Here is a 16,685-nt window from a genome sequence, read left to right as displayed (position 1 = left end):
TCTTATGCAAATAAGAGGCCTGATGACCCCAGAGACTGTTCATGGTGCCTTTCATTTCCAAATCACCTACTTCATGCAGTCCTAGTCAGTGTACACTAATGTTTAATTATAACTCATTCTTTCCCAGGGGCAGATGTTCTCCCCACTGATAGTAAGGCTGACTTAGTATACACGATCTCTTTGCCTTTCTGCAGTTGGAAGAAAAAGTAATTAACTATAGAAGAGAACCTGAGACACATTGGTGGTGCCCATGCTTGGCCAGGAAAAATAAAGGCGCATGCAGGTCTGGGTAGAACCAAGAAGGATCATAGCAGATTAGGTGGTTAGAAAGAGATACAGAGAAGACAAATATTAATTCTGCATGTCCATGCAACAAGCAGGACATTGCTTTCATAAAGAGCTAACGAGCAAGAAAAGAAGTTGAGTTAGATCACTCATGCCTGTAAATGAAAGAGAGTGTTTCATGGCCAGTTCTGGGAATAGGAAATGAGTGGGATGATTAATGCCAAGGGCACAAGGATACAGAGGTAGCAGAGTTGCTATTTTGGAGTCTAGGAGAAAAGAATAGGATTCATACATGGTGTGAGCAAGAAGCCAGGAAAAAGACCTTGATTCTGGGATGAGATTTGAACTAAGAAGTAAGTGCAGTGGAGGGGCTTTAAAAGTTGACTTGATGGGCTGGGGATTAAGCTCAGCGGCATAAGCGCCTGCTGGGCAAGCGTGAGGTCATGAATTCGATCCCCAGTACCAAAAAAAAATGTACTGGGATTACAGGTATGTGCCACCATGCCCAGCAAAAAAAAAAAAATAGTTGATTTAACGTTGTGTCAGGATAACAGGATAACTGGGTATTCTGGGTTGTGATTCTGCTGAGAGAATTCCAGTTAGTGTCATGACCATCACATTGCTGGTCAAGTACGTGTTTGCATTCAAGGAAACACTTGAGATAGAAGTGAGAGCATAGGGTGAAGAAATGCCAGGTGAAGGCTTTAGAAAGAAAAAACTCTTAAGGCTTTAGTTACTTCGGAAGATGTACCAGCATGTCTGTGTCCCATTATGCAGCACATACACAAATATACACTGTTCTCCCTGCAGGTCCTGCTTAGCTGTCAGTGGACCAGACACTAAAATTGCTTGGGCTGTCCCCTGAGACTCAACTTTCTCAGACACTTGCATTGGACCTGTTCTGTCACTCACAGTTCTGAGGTCAGGGCTTGTGGCTGTGCAAAACTGCAGAATGGGCAGATTAGCATGCCTGACATCAGCCAGAAGATCTAGAAGTCACTGTGAAAAAACTTCCCTTTCTGACTTTAAAGCTTGAGATTGATGATACAAGGAATGAAAAAGCCTGCTGTAGCATAATGTGGGTCCCAAATCTGCTAGTACAGAAAAGCAGTAAATTCATTTTGGAAAGGGGAAAAGAAATCAAAACATACTAACTTAGGGAAGCTGAATGAGGCACCATTTGTCAATCTTCAGGTTCCTGCTGGAGATATATTTAGGTCAGAGTTTTGCATTAGATCTCTCACTTCTCCAGGAGACCACTATTGTGTTTACAAACCCAGTTCCCAGAAGAGTCTGAATGATACAACTGGTATGTCTAATTTCTGTTATGGCCTAGTAAAGAAAAGGTTGAACTGAACCAAGCTTCTTAGATATCAGTGTGCAAACCATTGTTCCAGGCAAATGAAGAAAAAAATTGTGAAGAAATAAATGTAAATTGTGAGCATACAACACTCTTTTGGGGATGCTGGTAGGACATTTTTTCTTTTATTGTGTTCAAATTTAGCTCAATTATCTTAAAGAGGCTTAAATTTTATACTACACTCATCAGCATTCCTGTATTCTTTCTGAATTCTCAGCAGATTTCAAAGCATTATTTAGAAGCAATGCAACAGGGCCCAGGCAAGTCAAAAGCAGCCAGGAATGTCCTCTGTCTGGATTTCTATTTCCAGGTTTGCTTTTCCCATTTATTCTCTGTACTGAATAACATCATAAAACTTCCCACAGCCTTAGTTTGGAGTTCATCCTCCCATCTTTAACCATTATAAGAGCATAAGCAGTAGCAATAATGACAATCTTTCTTTAAAAAAAACATAACTGAAATAAATAAGGAAGCCCCTACTCTTAGAATCCATGTAATAAAACTAGAGTCAACATTCACAGTGGACAATGGATGCTCCTCTACAGAAGCAAGTTATTACAGCTACTATTATCATTGTTTCTCTCTAATGATATTATTGGCTTTAATGATACATAAAGGAAGAAAGAAGAGAAATTTGGTGATTGTATTAAATAAGTTATATATTTGATATTTAAAAGTTTATTTACCACTTTCAGTATCACTAGTTCAGTCGTTCTGGAACTGTTTAATAAGAACACTTCCACAGGGGCTGGGGATTTAGCTCAGCAGCATATGCGCCTGCCTGGCAAGTGCAAGGTCGTGAGTTTGATCCCTGGAACCACACACACACACACACACACAGAGAGAGAGAGAGAGAGAGAGAGAGAGAGAGAGAGAGAGAGAGAGAGAGAACACTGTCACAGAGGGTAACTAATAATGATTTTAAAATGAGAAAGTCTCTTTAAAACACAAGTAAAACTGCAATGGACTACAACTAAGACTGTAAATATTACAGTTCAGTGTAGACTCCATAGCGTATAAGTCATGAGGCATAATAACAGAACACCTGCTAATTCATGAAACAACTGAAGAACTAGAATGTTCTTTTTCTTCTTAAAGCTATCCTCATGCTCTTCCCCAGTGAGTCACTGTGTCTTTCTCCACAAAAAAATCACTGTCTTTGATTGTTGAACTTGCTCATTACCTATTGTATTATTTTTCAACTTGTGTATTGGTCAGCGCGTGGTTTTTCAGGGCTCAGTCCATGGTAAGCAAGCTCCAAGGCAGAAACATCACAGCAGAAGGGAATGACAAAGCAAAGCTGCCCAGTTCTGCCTGGCTGCAAAGCAGAACAGTGCCAGAAAGGAGGGGCCAGGACCCAGATACAGTACTGAGGTCACACCATCATGACCTACCCAGAAACACTCACCAGTGTGCTTTTCTGATCCATGAGGCATTCCTTAGCCAATCAAGTTGTCAATCAGGCTTAACTGTGACATCACGTAAGCACTTTAGTTTCAATTTTGATATTTCACTCAACATAGTTGCCAAGATTCATCCATGTTGTTGCTTATGGGGCTGGAAATTTAGCTCAGCAGCACAAGCACCTGCCTTGCAAGCAGGTGGTCGTGAGTTCGATCCTTGGTACCGGTAAAAAAAAAAAAAAAAAAAAAAAAAAACCATGTTGTTGCTTATAAAACTTACTTATTTTTCTCTTCTGTGTAGTGGTCTAGTCTCTAAATATATTGTTTTCAACTCTATTGTGCAGTTGATGGATATTTGGATTATTTCCTATTTTTCTTAATATAATGTTCCATACACATTATTGAGTTTTCTGAATGTATATGTGATAGAGTTTACAATTCATATCTCAGAGTAGAATTACTGCGACATGGCACTACCAATGTTTAGCTTTAGAATGAAGGTAAAATTGTTTACCTAATAAATTGAACCAAAATAAAATTCTGCCAGCAAATGATAAGAATTTTCATGGAGAGCTTGACATTTTGAATTGTAGGTATATATGTAATAGAAACAAATTATGGTCTCAATTTGCATTTTTCTCATTGCTAATGAGTCTGAGCATTTGACACATTTGCCATTTTTTCCATGCCTGTACATATTTTGTCTAATTTTATTATATTAATTTTTGTTATTTAATTATCCTTTAATTTTAGATTCTTAGAGATTATTTTTCTAAACCAGATATTTAATTGTGCTTTAGCAGTACTTCTTTGCTAATATAAGCACTGAAGCTTAACTATCCCATCAAATACTGGCTTCCACTACAACTCAGAAGTTTAAAAATGCAGTATTTTCATTCACCTCCCATATGATAATTTTTTAGTGGGCTCCCTCCTATAATCATGAAATATTTAGTAATGTTTCAAATTGTAAACAAAAATATCACCTATATTGCTTCTACTGGTTTCTATTTTTACTGAATTTTAGTTAGACAATGTGGGTATACTAGTTATCCATTTCTACACGACAAACTTCCTCAAGACAATGGCTTAAAACAATCACTTACTTGCTTATGGATCTGAGTGTTGACTGGACACAGCTGGTCAATTCTCCTCGGAGTCTGTATTGGTCAGGGTTCACTAGAGAAGCAGAACCAGTAGGATGCAAAGATAGATAGATAGATAGATAGATAGATAGATAGATAGATAGATAGAGGAATTAATTTATGATGGGAATTGGTTGACTTGATATAAGACTCACAAGTCCCACAGTAGTGTCTGCAAAATGTTGACTCCGGAAACTTGGTAGTCTACCTCAGCATAAGTCAAAGACGTTTGTACTTGTGTAGCACTAAGTGATACTGGTGGTAGAACTCACAGTCCCAAGCTGTAGGTTTGAGAGTCTGGGGGCTGATAGTAAGTCCCAGCTTGTCAAGGCTAGAGAAGCTGAAGTTCCAGTGTGAAAGGGGAGGGGAAATAGATGTCCTTGATCCAGCAGAGAGAACAGTTTGCCTTTTCTCTATCTCTTTGTTTATCTGGGCTCTCCATTGATTGAGGGGGCCTGTTCACGGTTGAGAGTGGGTCTTTCTTGCTCTGTCCATTGATTCAAATGTTAACTCTTGCAGAAGCAATTCACAGACATACCTGGGCAGAATGCTTTATCAGCTTTCAGGTCTAACCTGCTTTAACAGCTATCAGGGGCTAACCCTATCCAGTGTATACCTAACTTACCCATCATAGGTCTCAGTGGCAGTCGAGTCAGATGGTGGCTGAGGTTAGGGTGTCTCAGAGACCTCTTTATTTACATGCGCTTGGGCAGAAAAACCTCAGACAACTATGTGCTGAAAGGGCTGGAGCAGGAATCCTCTGCAGATTCTTACCGAGGTCTTTAAATTAGAGCTTTAAAGTAACCAAACTTACATGGCAGCTGAAGACTCCAGAGTAATTATACCAGGAAAACTCACTAAAACTACAGACCTACCTTATCTTGAAAGTAAAGTGGGATTATTATGCTATATTTTTTTCATTAAATGTCACAAAGGATCATCTGGGTTCAGAAGGAGAGGACAGTACTCCATCTATTTATGAGAAGGTTGCCAAAGATTTTGAGAAAATGTTTTAAAACCTTTACAGTTACTGCTATGATATTACCTCTCTGAAATGTGTTGAGATTTGTTTTATGGTTTAGTATATCATCAGTGCTTTTATTTTGGTTTCTTTTTTATTTTCTCTTAATATCACAGCATTAAGAATAGATATACTTATTAATGAGTACAGTTACATCCATGTGATGATTTAAATTTTTTTTTTTACTTTTTTAAGCTATCCAGAATTATGAGAAGTCTATTGAAGTCTCCAACCAATGTAATACTTGTCCTTTTTTCTAATTCTGTTTATTTTTGGCTTGTAAAATCTGAAGCTATTTTATTGTGGGCACACAGATTCAAAATAGGTTTTTTTCTTATTAAATGAACTTTGTAGGCTTTGTAGTAATTCTCTTCATCACTTAAGTTCTTTGTGAATTACTGTTTCATTTCTGATATCTATATAGCTAATTTAATTTTATTTTCCTTAATATATTTGCCTCTTATGTGTTTTATTTTCAACCTTTCACATCATAATATTTTTATATAGCTTAAGTAAATAATACGTAGCCAGACTTTTATTTTTATTGGCGATTTAGACATCTGGAGAACTCAGTTGTCAAATTTGGTGGTCTTTTCTAGTATCTTGGTACGTTTATTGCCATTTATATACTCGTTTTGTAAGCCCATCAAAATAATGGCAACAACCGGTATGAAATAGTTGTTCATTCAGCATGGAACATCTGTGTCAGAGAGGTTCAATCTAGTCCTGACTCTACTGAGAAATCCTCAAATATTAGTCTTTCCCAATGCACGAGTGAATTAGAACTGAATGCTATGAAGCAGTTACTCTAGAGGTTAAGGAGGAGGGTCTTAGGTTCCAGACCAGTTTAGGCAACTTGGTGAGATCCTAATTGGAATGAAAAGGAAACAGTCTAGGATGTAGCTCAGTAGTTGAGCACTTGCCTACCATGCTGTATGTGGGTTCAGTCCCCAGTATAACTGATTCCCCAAAACACAACTGAATTAATAAGAGATACCAGTGAATTCCACATGAAAATCCAACCTTGGAGATGCAGCACAGTTTTATTCTCCTGTTGACTGTTAGAGCAAGCTAATGACCTGGAGCTGAGTAAGGGTTTCCAGAAGCAACACTGTAATGATCAACGTGCAGTAGCTAGCAGCTGAGAAAGGGAACTGCTGTTACTTTTCAAGCAAGTGTACAGACCCATCCTGCAGTACCTTTATTTCAGGATTAATCCACTATAAAGAAAGAATAACACGTTAGAGTTCACATGAACACAAACCATCTCCTTAGGGCAAACAATTATGATGGACAGTTTTATTACAGAATAACATTTAGATACTGATTTTAAAAGTCACAGTTTGAGAGTAACTAAACTACTCTTGTCAACAAGATGGTAGAGAGCTAAATAAAAATGTTTATCAACACAGTAAAAATGTAAAAAAGTACAAACTTTCAAATAGACAGATGTATCCTTTGACTTTTCAATTCAATATAAGTGAACCTAAGGCAAATGTGAATTATAAAAAAAAAAAATTAACTTGGCTCATGCCTGTAATTCCACCACTCAGGAGGCTGAGGCAGGAGGATTCGTGCAAGTTTCATTCCAGCCTAGGCGACATAATGAATTCATGCCATTCTGAACTGCATCTCAAAATCCTGTCTCAAAAAACAGTAAGTAGAGCTGGTCATGGTGGCGCATGCCTGTAATCCCAGCACTCAGGAGGCTGAGGCAGGAGGATTTTTGCAAGTTGAGGCCAATTTGGGATACAAAATGAGCTCAAGGCCAGCCTAGACTGCACAGGGTCATTCTGTCTCAAAAGACAAAAAAAGACAATAAAGAAATAATAAAAATGTGGGTACATAAGAATCCTCATTAAAAATGGTGAATAAATGCTCAACATTGGTTAATTAACTAACAGTATGTCTATTAGATGAATATAATGCAACTATAATAAATTATACTCATTAGTTAAGTGAAATAAAATATTGCATACTATATATAATATAATTTCAATTTTGTATGATTGGGAAGCTAAACATTCAAATATAATACAACAAGAATTATTTCTGGTAGTCTACTTATGAGGTTTTATTGTGTTCTTTATATCTTTCCATATTTTCTAAATTTTTTACAATGATTATCTTACAATCATAAAATTTAAATAATAGGAAAACAATAGATTAAATACTATTAGTTCTTACAAAATAACATTGTTCACCCTCCCCTACCAATGAATTATGTGCTCCCAGCTCAAAAAGAACTACTAAATACGGGGATAATAGCAAAAGAGACAAAGAATCAAAGCATGCCCTTCAAATTGGATAATTCAGTGGGATAGTAATCTAATTGCTTTCATGAAGTCAAATAGAATCAAAACTTTTCAACTTCACACTTGCTTGGTTTTGGAGTAGTGAGAAGCGACATAAAACAATCAGTGTCACTGGCAAAGGTCAAATGCAGATAGAGCCAGCACTCCTGGGTTCACTCTCTTCCCTGCCATTTTTAGCCATGAAGCCTTGCGCTGATGTACATCTAAGTTTTTAGATGAGCTAGACTCTAAGAGGAAATTCTGCCATAAATATTTCAAACATCTCCATGACAATTCAGCAGCTCAAACTTTCTTCTTGACTGGAGGACAGAACCCTATCTGTCCCCAGGTTTTGCCTAACAGCTGTCCCCTCCCTCCCAGCCACACACCTCGTGGCTTCCTTTCGCATGCTACATGCCTTTTCCAGTGTTGAATGGGTATCTGTTGGATGAAAGTGAGACACCACGCTCCTTCACAGTTGGGGTTTAAATGATTAACCAGAAGGGAGATGTATATCATATTTGTTGTACAGACACTACCCCTTATTAAAAAATATTGCTGGGAGATTAAACTTACCTTTTGCATATTTTGAATTAAAGTATTCAAATGCTATAGTCAAAAAGGTCCAACTGAACGAGAGAGTAACTTCAGGTAAAATTAAAAGAGGATACATTTAGTTCACTGGTACGCCCTTCTCTCTTTCTCCACCTTACACCTCTACTACCTGGTATTTGAAAGCTTTTAAAAAGGCTAAATACCAGTTAGAATAAGAAGTGGGGAGAATCACTGTAGTTATAAATAAATGTATGTTTTAAGCACATCCATTCAATCTCAAATTTAATTATTACCCTTAATTACTGTGTAACATTATTTTCAAACTTTTTTCTTTGTCATTACAAATCAAAATTATTTTCCCCAGTTATTTCACAATGTTCCATTGAACACAAATTATATTATAATGTTTTCCAAGTGCAGTGGAGGTTTTTAGTTCCTAGGGGAGAGAATGAAACTTCCAAAGAGTTCTTGGCTCATATCACTAGACCAGAGGTTTAAATTAATTGTCCTGGGACTAAATTAAGCCCAAAATTGAAATTACTAGGAATGGGTTTAGACTTTTTTTTGAGAGAGAGATTAGTTGCCAACATCTAAAATTTCAGAGATTTGAATTTTTAAAAAATATAGAAATGGGGCTGGAGGTTTAGCTCAGTATAGCCCTTGCCTGGCATGGGAAAGGCCCTGGGTTCACCCTCTAGCACTGGAAAGAAAGAAAAGATGAGAGTGAGAGAGGGAAGAAGAGAAAGTGGGGAGAAAAAGAAAAGGGAAGAAAAGAGGATGTAAGGAGGGAAAAAGAAAAAAGAAAAAAAAGGGAGACAGAAAAACAGAGAGAGAGAGAGTGAAAGAGACTTTTTAAAAATATAAGCTGAGCGTATTGGGATTGCTGTGTTCCCCCCATGCCAGCAAGGAAGTTTCTACACAGCAGCTGTCTTGTTAGGGTGCATCCTGGGCTCCCCAGTTCTCACCATCCACATGACCTTCTCTACTCACCAGCATTACATGCCTGAGCACCTTGGACACTTTAAGTTTTGTTTTAATGCATTATGGTGGGGGGGGGTGCAAGAAAGTGTCCTTAGACAACATCAGTGATATCAAATTTGAACCATTAAAATAGGGTAAGAACCAAAAAAAAAAAAAAAAAAGAGTAAAAAGTAGTCTCCTTTATCATTGAGTCCTCTGCCACACAGGTTAGGAGTTAGTTTTTTGTTTTTGTTTTTTTTTTCTTTCTTTCTTTTTGGTAATACCATGTTGAAAGTGAAAAAATCCAAATAGTGCAAGTTAGCCCTGAGAATAACCTACCTGCATCTGATGCCCAAACTGAGGAAGAAAACAGTACAGGTCGTTGTGTGAAGTCTTTTTTAAACGTTTGTCCCAGAGAACAGATAATTAATAACAAAAGCCATTGAGCCTGGTGTAATCTGTGATGGATTTTATTCTCATGTACTGAAGAGCTTTCCAGGATGGTGATTGCTGGTGGGGAAAGGGTTTCAGTGTGAAAGTGACTTCTGCATATTAGAGTGCAGTGTTGGACACCAAACTCTCAGTTCATGCAGATCAGCTGACAAACTCAGGCTACTGTCAGCTACCTGCGACGGACAGATGAAAGTTCACACGTGATGAGTTGAAGCTTAGATGAAGAGGACGGACTCCCAGCTGGCCTGGGAACTCTCTTTCATCTCTCTGGTAAACAGTGCTGCTTGCCCAGAATCCTAATGATGTTACACCTCCTGTCCCTGGTTAGTGAGGCTTGCTCAGGTTCAGAAAGGTGAAAACTCAAGGTCTTGCTTTGGATTGTTTTAACCTGCTCCGTGGTCATATTTAAATAGGAATTCCGTGTTCTAGTTTAACGTTCCCTTTTAATAGGACAGTCAGCCTCGTGTTTCATATCTGCAGCTTCCCTTTGCATGGATTCAGCCAACCATCAGGCAAAAATTATTGGGGAAAAAAATGGATCTGTATGAACACACACAGGTTTTTCCTTGTTATCATTCCTTAAACAATGTTGTACAACACAGCATTTATAATGTACTAGATATTATAATTAATCTAGAGATGATTTGAAATCTGGGGGGAAATATGCACAGGTTACATGAAAATATTGTGCCATTTTATAAAAGAAACTTGAGATTTGAGTATCCAAGGAAGGGATGCAGGTCCTGGAACCAGCTGGTGATGCTGGGGACAGCGGTACAACAGAGCAATAATAACTAACACTACTGAGCACTTATTAAGTGCCATCCACTTGTGTGTATTATCTCATTCGGTGGTCATAAAAATCGCAAGAGGTGCACACAATTATAAACTCTGTTTTAAAGAAGAAATTGAAGTTTTCAAGAGGCAAACAACAGGCTGCTCTTAAAGCTCGTAAGTGGCCTGTTCTTAAAGTCCCCTTTCAATCACTATTCCACAGGGTGGTAGCCTTAAAATACACTCCATTCATTTTTAATGAGAATTGAAACTATGAAAGTTGGGATTTGACCCTAATCACAGGCTGTGTCAATAAATCAAAAGAACAGAAGACAAGATTCAGTGAAGGTCAAAATACAAACTGATTCATTACCAAGAAAAACGTTTTTGAAGTTACTAGTAGTATATTATATTATGAATAATACACAATACAAACCTCCAAGGATATTTAATACTCGGAAGATCCTGAGTAGGAAGAAGACCAGAATGGGGCTGGAACAAGGAAAGGCAATAAAGGCAGCGTGTTTTTCTCTGAACATGAAGTGGGAATGGGTATATCACAGGTGCCTATGCCTAGAAACCTAACTAAAACCAGAATATGGCTTCACTTCCAACGTTTATGTAAACAAGCATTGAGTCTATTCTAAAAATTGTGTACTCTGGGAGAGATGCCTAGGTTATATATTTTTTGAGGTTTGAACTTGTAAAAAATAAACGAGTATGTTTCACAGGCACGTTCCTAAGTTCAAAATTTACACTGTAGCTGTAAGCAGTCTTTTCAAAACACAGAGCAGATCAAGAGATGCTTTCTTGCATTAAAATGGAGTTTTACTGTTCATCACTGTGAAGAGGCTTTCAAATCCTTAGCACAGCCATGCAGGGAATTGAAAATTTTTTACTTTCCTGACCTCTGGACTCACATTCCCTCTCGCTGGCGGTTGAGGACATCTGACATTTCCTACAGTGTCTACACTGATGGAAGGAGGTCCGATTCCTAGGACCAGGTCAGATCTCATCCCACACCCATCCCACACCCATCCCACACCCTTCCCTGCTGCTTTCCCCACCAGGCTGTGAACTCCTGGCAGGCAGAGGCCAGACATGCCCGCAATACCACTGCGTCCCCAGCGTCCCCAGCGGTTAAGTAAAATCCCAGGGAAGACTCATCTTTAGGATGGAGGAAACTAGTGCTCTCCAGAGTTGAACTCTATCTCCTTGGCTGAATTAGGAAGCCGGAGATGGTGTCAGCATTTTTATTTCGCATTATCGAAAATATGAGGGTAAAGAAAATCGATGGCTATGGTTAGGAGATCAATGTTTCCCATTTATATTTATCCCTATTTAAGAACAAACTCTAATCTCGACTCCTCTGTCCTCTCTCCTACTTTGTAGATCTTATCCAACATGTACATTTTTACCCACTTTTCTGTTTATTGTGCAGCTTTGCAAATAGGAAGCAAACATCAGGAGGAAAGGCATGTTTACCTCTTGCTCACTGCCTTATTTCTGAAGCCTGAAAAGCATTCAGCCCATGGCATAGGCTCATCTCTTATTTGTTGGATGAATGAGTTTAGGTCAGTTTTCCTTGCCCAGAGATAACAGGCAGAAAGCATAGATGTACTTCAAAGTAAATTTTCTTAAAACAAAATCCTAGTCCGAATTTTTTAAAGATCTCTCTGTGATTGTATTCTACTGTGTTGTACCAGTAATTGAACTCATGACCTTGCACTTGCCAGGCAGGCACTTATGCCACTGAGCTAAATCCCTGACCCTAATTCAATGAGACTTCTTAGGATATGAGAGGCCTGCAGAAACTACGGTGCTTCAGGATCACCCGAGGGATTGCGGGGGAAATCGCAGGTTCTCACCTTAGGAGGCTTCTGAATCTTCACTCCATAGCCTGGCATGAAACAGGTCCAGGAGTAGCGCTTAATTAGAGTCCAAAGACCACAGTCTGAAAGCCACTGGTTGTGACTGCGGCCAGATGGTCTCTCCATAGTGCTGGGTAAAGACCTGAGCCCTATCCACAACAGGTTTATTCCCTTCCGTGGCTCTGTACCCGTGAGCTCTGGCAAGGAATAATGAATGTCTGGAAGACTGGCACGTTCTTTCCCCCGTTTCAGATCCAGCCCTACCTGCCTGCTTCCCCTCCATTCCCACAAACCTTTGTAACGACTTTGAGGACAGAGGTTAAAAAAAAAAAAAAAGTGCGCAGAGCCACCAAGAAAAAAAAGGGGAAAGTGCACGCGGTCCCAGCGTCCAGAAGGGACGTGCCTCGTGGCCTTTGCCTTTGCCCTCGAGGCCAATAGCTGGCGACTTTTAGACGCTTCCCCCTGCAGACGTGGAGGCTGAGGGAAAACATTCCTCCCCGGATGGAGGCGGTGCCGGGCGGGCGGGGCGGGGCCTGGCGGTGTGGGCGGGGCCGGCCAGGGTGGGCGGGGCCGGCCAGGGTGGGCGGGGCCGGCCAGGGTGGGCGGGGCCGGGGCCGCCTGGGCCCGAGACCGCGGTGGCGCGGGCCGCCCTGCAGGCCTCGCCCCTCCCCTCGGGGCGGGCCCAGCGGGAGGGCGTGGCGGACGGCGGGCTCTGCGGGCTGTGCGCTCCGCGGCCGCGGCGGGTGAGAGGGCGCTTTCTTCCTTCCAGCCTCGGGCAATGGCCGGGCTCCACCGCCGCGAACGCAGCCGCCTCAGGGCTCCTCGCCCCGCTCCCTGAGAGCTTTCTCTTTGCAGCCTCTAGAAAAGCCTGCGTTTTTTCTGGGGCCTTGGGAGAGGAGGGAGAGGCAAGCAAGGATGCGCTGAGAGCCGCGAGGCTCGCGTCTCGGGCTCAGCCGTGGGTCCCGGCGCAGGAGCCGAGCTGCCTCTGGCTGCCTCGACGTCCCTCCTGCACGCTTGCCGCCCTCCACCTCCCTGGATGTGCAGAGAGAAGCTGGACATCATGATCCTAACACGTAAGCTAGCCTCGTGCCTTGCTGTCGGGCCAGCGGGGACGTCAGCTGCGGAGGGGACTGACTCCTCAGAGGAAATGTCACCCGCCTTGCCAAGTCGGCGACTGTCGTCCTTCGCTTTGGATACGCTTGCTAAGGAGTCGCCCGAGTTTCTGGGGAGCAGAGGGCCTGCGTGTGAGGAAAGCAGAGGTCGGAGTTTGGAGAGGGAGGTTCGCATTCGGGGTACTGTCTGTTAAGGACGCATTGCCTGGGGACCGCGGGCTGGCGCCCCAGTGAGCTCGGAAGGGCTGAGGGGTTGGGGCGCAAGGCCAGCGGCTCGGCTATTCTCATTCTGAATCCCTGGCGCTAGTCTCTGGTCTGAGGGGTGCCGCGGGGTGTCCTTTCTACTTATCTTTCCTTGGGGAACCGATCTAGGGTAGTTACTGTGATCCTTCAGCCTTCAAGTCCGAAATTGGCGTTTATTTCAGGAACGTTGCAGATGTTGAGTAGCCTTGCAAGTGTTTTGTTTTGTTTTTGTTTGTTTGTTTAAGCACTGCTTGAGGAGGGTAGTCACCAAGAGGTTGTTTTAATTTCAGACCTCTTTGTTGAAATATTTAAAGGCTGAACGTTAACCGACACTGAGCCAGCAAAGGCTGGGCTTGGTGACTGCCCGGTGCCTGGAGACGCGCGTTAGCCAGCACCGGGGCGCACGTGTGGGGCTCCTGCTGGGGAGGCTGCGCCTTTCAGTCGTGCGCTGGGCGCTGGGCGCTGGGCCCTGGACCCGGTTCCTGAAATGCCCCAGGAAATGCTCACGCCCTTGGCTCCCGACGTGGACCGACCCTGTGGAGTTAGTCCGGGGCCAGAGAGGAAGGAAGCGAGTCGCCAGACCTGACTTATTTTTTTGTTAAGAGGCGACGGCCTGTTGGAATCCTGCCCATTTCGTGTCCCTGACCCCACCTGAGACGTCAGAGCCTGAGGCTTTGATCCTATGGGAGGAGTTGTCCCAGGCCATGGCAGACCCCCTCCCTGACGCGTGGGTCTGTGTCTGCGCGCGGTTCAAGAGCACAGCCGCTGGGTCGGGGATGAGGCTAACAGGGTCGGAATTCTGGATCAGCAACCTGCTCCAGGGCAAACCCAGGAGTGACTGGACTCCACTGTATCCTCCAGCAACACGGAGGCAGTAACTATTGACAGGGTTCGAGGATCCGTGAGCTAATAGAAATAAAGCGCCTGTCAAGGTGTCTTGCATTGATGTTCAGCAGATATTCTCCATTTATGCTACTGACTGCCAAACGAGGCCCTTGCCTAAAGTCATTAATTTCCAATATGGAGCAAAAGAATTTTATCCCATGACCTTTTTTCCATCCCCAGTCTTGCTTTGAGTGAGTCTTTTTACATCAAATATAGCCAGCAAATGGTTCATTTTCTGCAGTCAGAGGTTATTGCAAGGGGTTGGTTAATGGTGATTCAGAGGAATGCAGTCTAGGCACTACCATCCGTGACCTAAAGATTGGTGGGGGTGGCATACATGACACACTTGAAAAGTGAAAAAAAATCACAGATCTGAAGAGTCTCCAATTATACATTTTTTTCCTCCAAAATTCTGTTTGCTGAAGGGATTGGGGAAAATAATAGCCCAGCAGACGATAGCTCCCCAAATGTAAGTCCGTCGTCAATGGCTCCTAGAAGTGGACTAATTCAGCATCCATCTGGACTGCAGGCTGGTCCTCAGCATAGATCATTTGCAAACCTTAAGTGTGGAAGCGCCCAGTGCCATTTTGGCCTGCAGATTGCAGCAGATGATCAGAGGGGTACCTGGAAAGGCTGCAACCCCTGCGATGGAGGAGCCAAGGTCCTGAGGAAAGAGGGTCAAATGGTTAGCAGATGTGCGATCAAAAGTTATTTCAAGACATTTTCTGAGAAAGCGCTGGCAGTTGTGTGCATTCGCTTTATTGTGGCATGCGGGATTCACAGCACAGCCCAAGCCTGAGCGCATGCTTTTTTCATTAGCATACTGCTGGAGTTTTCAGTGAAGCACAGAAGGCTGACTCTCTCCCAGCTGTTTGTCAGAGTTTGCTTTTGACAGAAATTGATTTTATTTTAATTCAAGCTGAATGACATCTTTCACTAAACATGCTGGAAGCTCAAGGTGATGGGGAGGTTGCCAACTTGTTTTCCTCACTCTGCAGAAGTGGAATAAGTAGATTCCAATTTAAGTCTCTCCCTGGAGTGGATGAGGAAAGTAGTTTTGGTGCTTTGTGTCTTAACTTTCCATTTGTATATTTTAAACAAACTTAAATAGTTAAGCAATGAACTATCACTGTTCAAAGGCTGCTTTTCAAATTTTAATATACTGCACCAATCAACTCAAGATTTTTCTATGGTTCTAGAGCAAAGGTGAGGCCCTTCAACCACCAAAGGCCTTTGTTTGTTTGTTTAGCATTGTTGTATTCCAAGAACAAAGACAAAGCAAAGTTTAAAAGAATATTTTTACAGTTAGAAGTCTTTGGGCACCTTTGGAAAATGTATTAGATTAATAGAAAGATGTTTTGTGAAATGAGTTTAAAAATGTATGTGGCGCTTAACCTCTTGTTGTAGAACTATTATGAGGTTTAAAGAGATTCTGGGGAGGTCTCAGTAAAATGCATTCCAGTTTGAGATTCCAAGAAGTGCTTTCAAATACAAAAATAAGTACTTGAGTACCCCTTGGGGTCCCCATGGAGATTTTAAACCATGATGCAATGTTTAATGGAGAGTGGTATTTTTATGACTTAGGCGCATAAATACCTAATTTGAAAATATTCAGGGAACGGCCATTTGGTTCACAAAAATGAGGACACCCAAAGTACAGTGAGTGAGTGGAGTGAATAGGACTTTTTTGAAGAGAGCCTTGTTCTAGACAGGATGGTCCACTATTGTAAACACAAGTTTCTCATGCTTAGCTCTCCTTCCTAGCAACAGGAAGACGGAAATGAGGCCATGCAAAAAAGGAAAGATCCTGAAGGGCTTTAGACAATACTTGATCCACCCTACTATTCACCCTCTACAGCTAGAAGACCTGCAGAAGTAAAAATAACTTCAGATGTTTCCCCTTCCTCCCTGGATATTACTAAATCAGTAGGCTGAACTCTCCGTGCTTTAGAACATCAGAGCAAAATCTGGCCCCATGGTGTGATTAGACCCCAGGCTCACATAATGTCAGCCTGTGCTGGAGATTATAGAGTAGAAATGGGGAGAAAGGTGATTTTCATTGTAATATTTACACAGTCCACTGATTAGAACGACTTGAATTGGGATTCAAATCGGAGAGAGAATTGCTTCAATTTCCAAACTTAGTTTTGCCCCTGGATCTTTCAAACTAAACTGCTCATTTTTATCAGGACCCAACCCTATCACTTTTAGTTTGGACTTTGGGATCTACAATGCAAAGGAGTAATCCATATAGCATTCAAGACTAAAACAAAACAAACAAAAAGCCCTGTGCCTTCTTGTGGTGAAGGTCAATTTACAGTGCC

The 16,685-nt window shown here is 41.7% G+C and overlaps 1 protein-coding gene and 1 long non-coding RNA gene across 11 annotated transcripts in view; one reads left to right on the top strand and one right to left on the bottom strand.

Moving 5' to 3' along the window:
• Dlc1 (DLC1 Rho GTPase activating protein) overlaps positions 1-16,685 on the top strand; it is a 397,132-nt gene that overhangs the window by 340,627 nt on the left and 39,820 nt on the right. Inside the window, exon 1 of one of the 9 annotated variants that reach the window (XM_063234584.1) lies at positions 13,201-13,380. The exons of the other annotated variants lie outside the window; for them this stretch is intronic. Within the exon in view, the coding sequence (XP_063090654.1) occupies positions 13,269-13,380 (112 nt within the window). The 5' untranslated portion in view covers positions 13,201-13,268. Of the gene's footprint in view, positions 1-13,200; positions 13,381-16,685 lie in introns of those variants that run through there. 9 annotated transcript variants of the gene reach the window in all.
• On the bottom strand, positions 833-12,623 carry LOC134472649 (uncharacterized). Of its 2 annotated transcripts, XR_010042546.1 has the most exons (4): positions 12,119-12,623; positions 4,155-10,016; positions 3,054-3,264; positions 833-2,456 (listed from the first exon to the last, which is right to left on the bottom strand). It is a non-coding gene; the product is annotated as an uncharacterized LOC134472649 (long non-coding RNA). The 2 variants fall into 2 exon arrangements; XR_010042545.1 differs by having other exon boundaries at positions 4,155-12,623.

This window comes from Cavia porcellus, unplaced genomic scaffold (genome assembly GCF_034190915.1).
Source record: "Cavia porcellus strain 051 isolate PalLab524CR breed Dunkin Hartley unplaced genomic scaffold, mCavPor4.1 scaffold_24, whole genome shotgun sequence".
NCBI lineage: Eukaryota > Metazoa > Chordata > Mammalia > Rodentia > Caviidae > Cavia > Cavia porcellus.
This window is presented reverse-complemented; position numbering and strand designations above follow the sequence as displayed.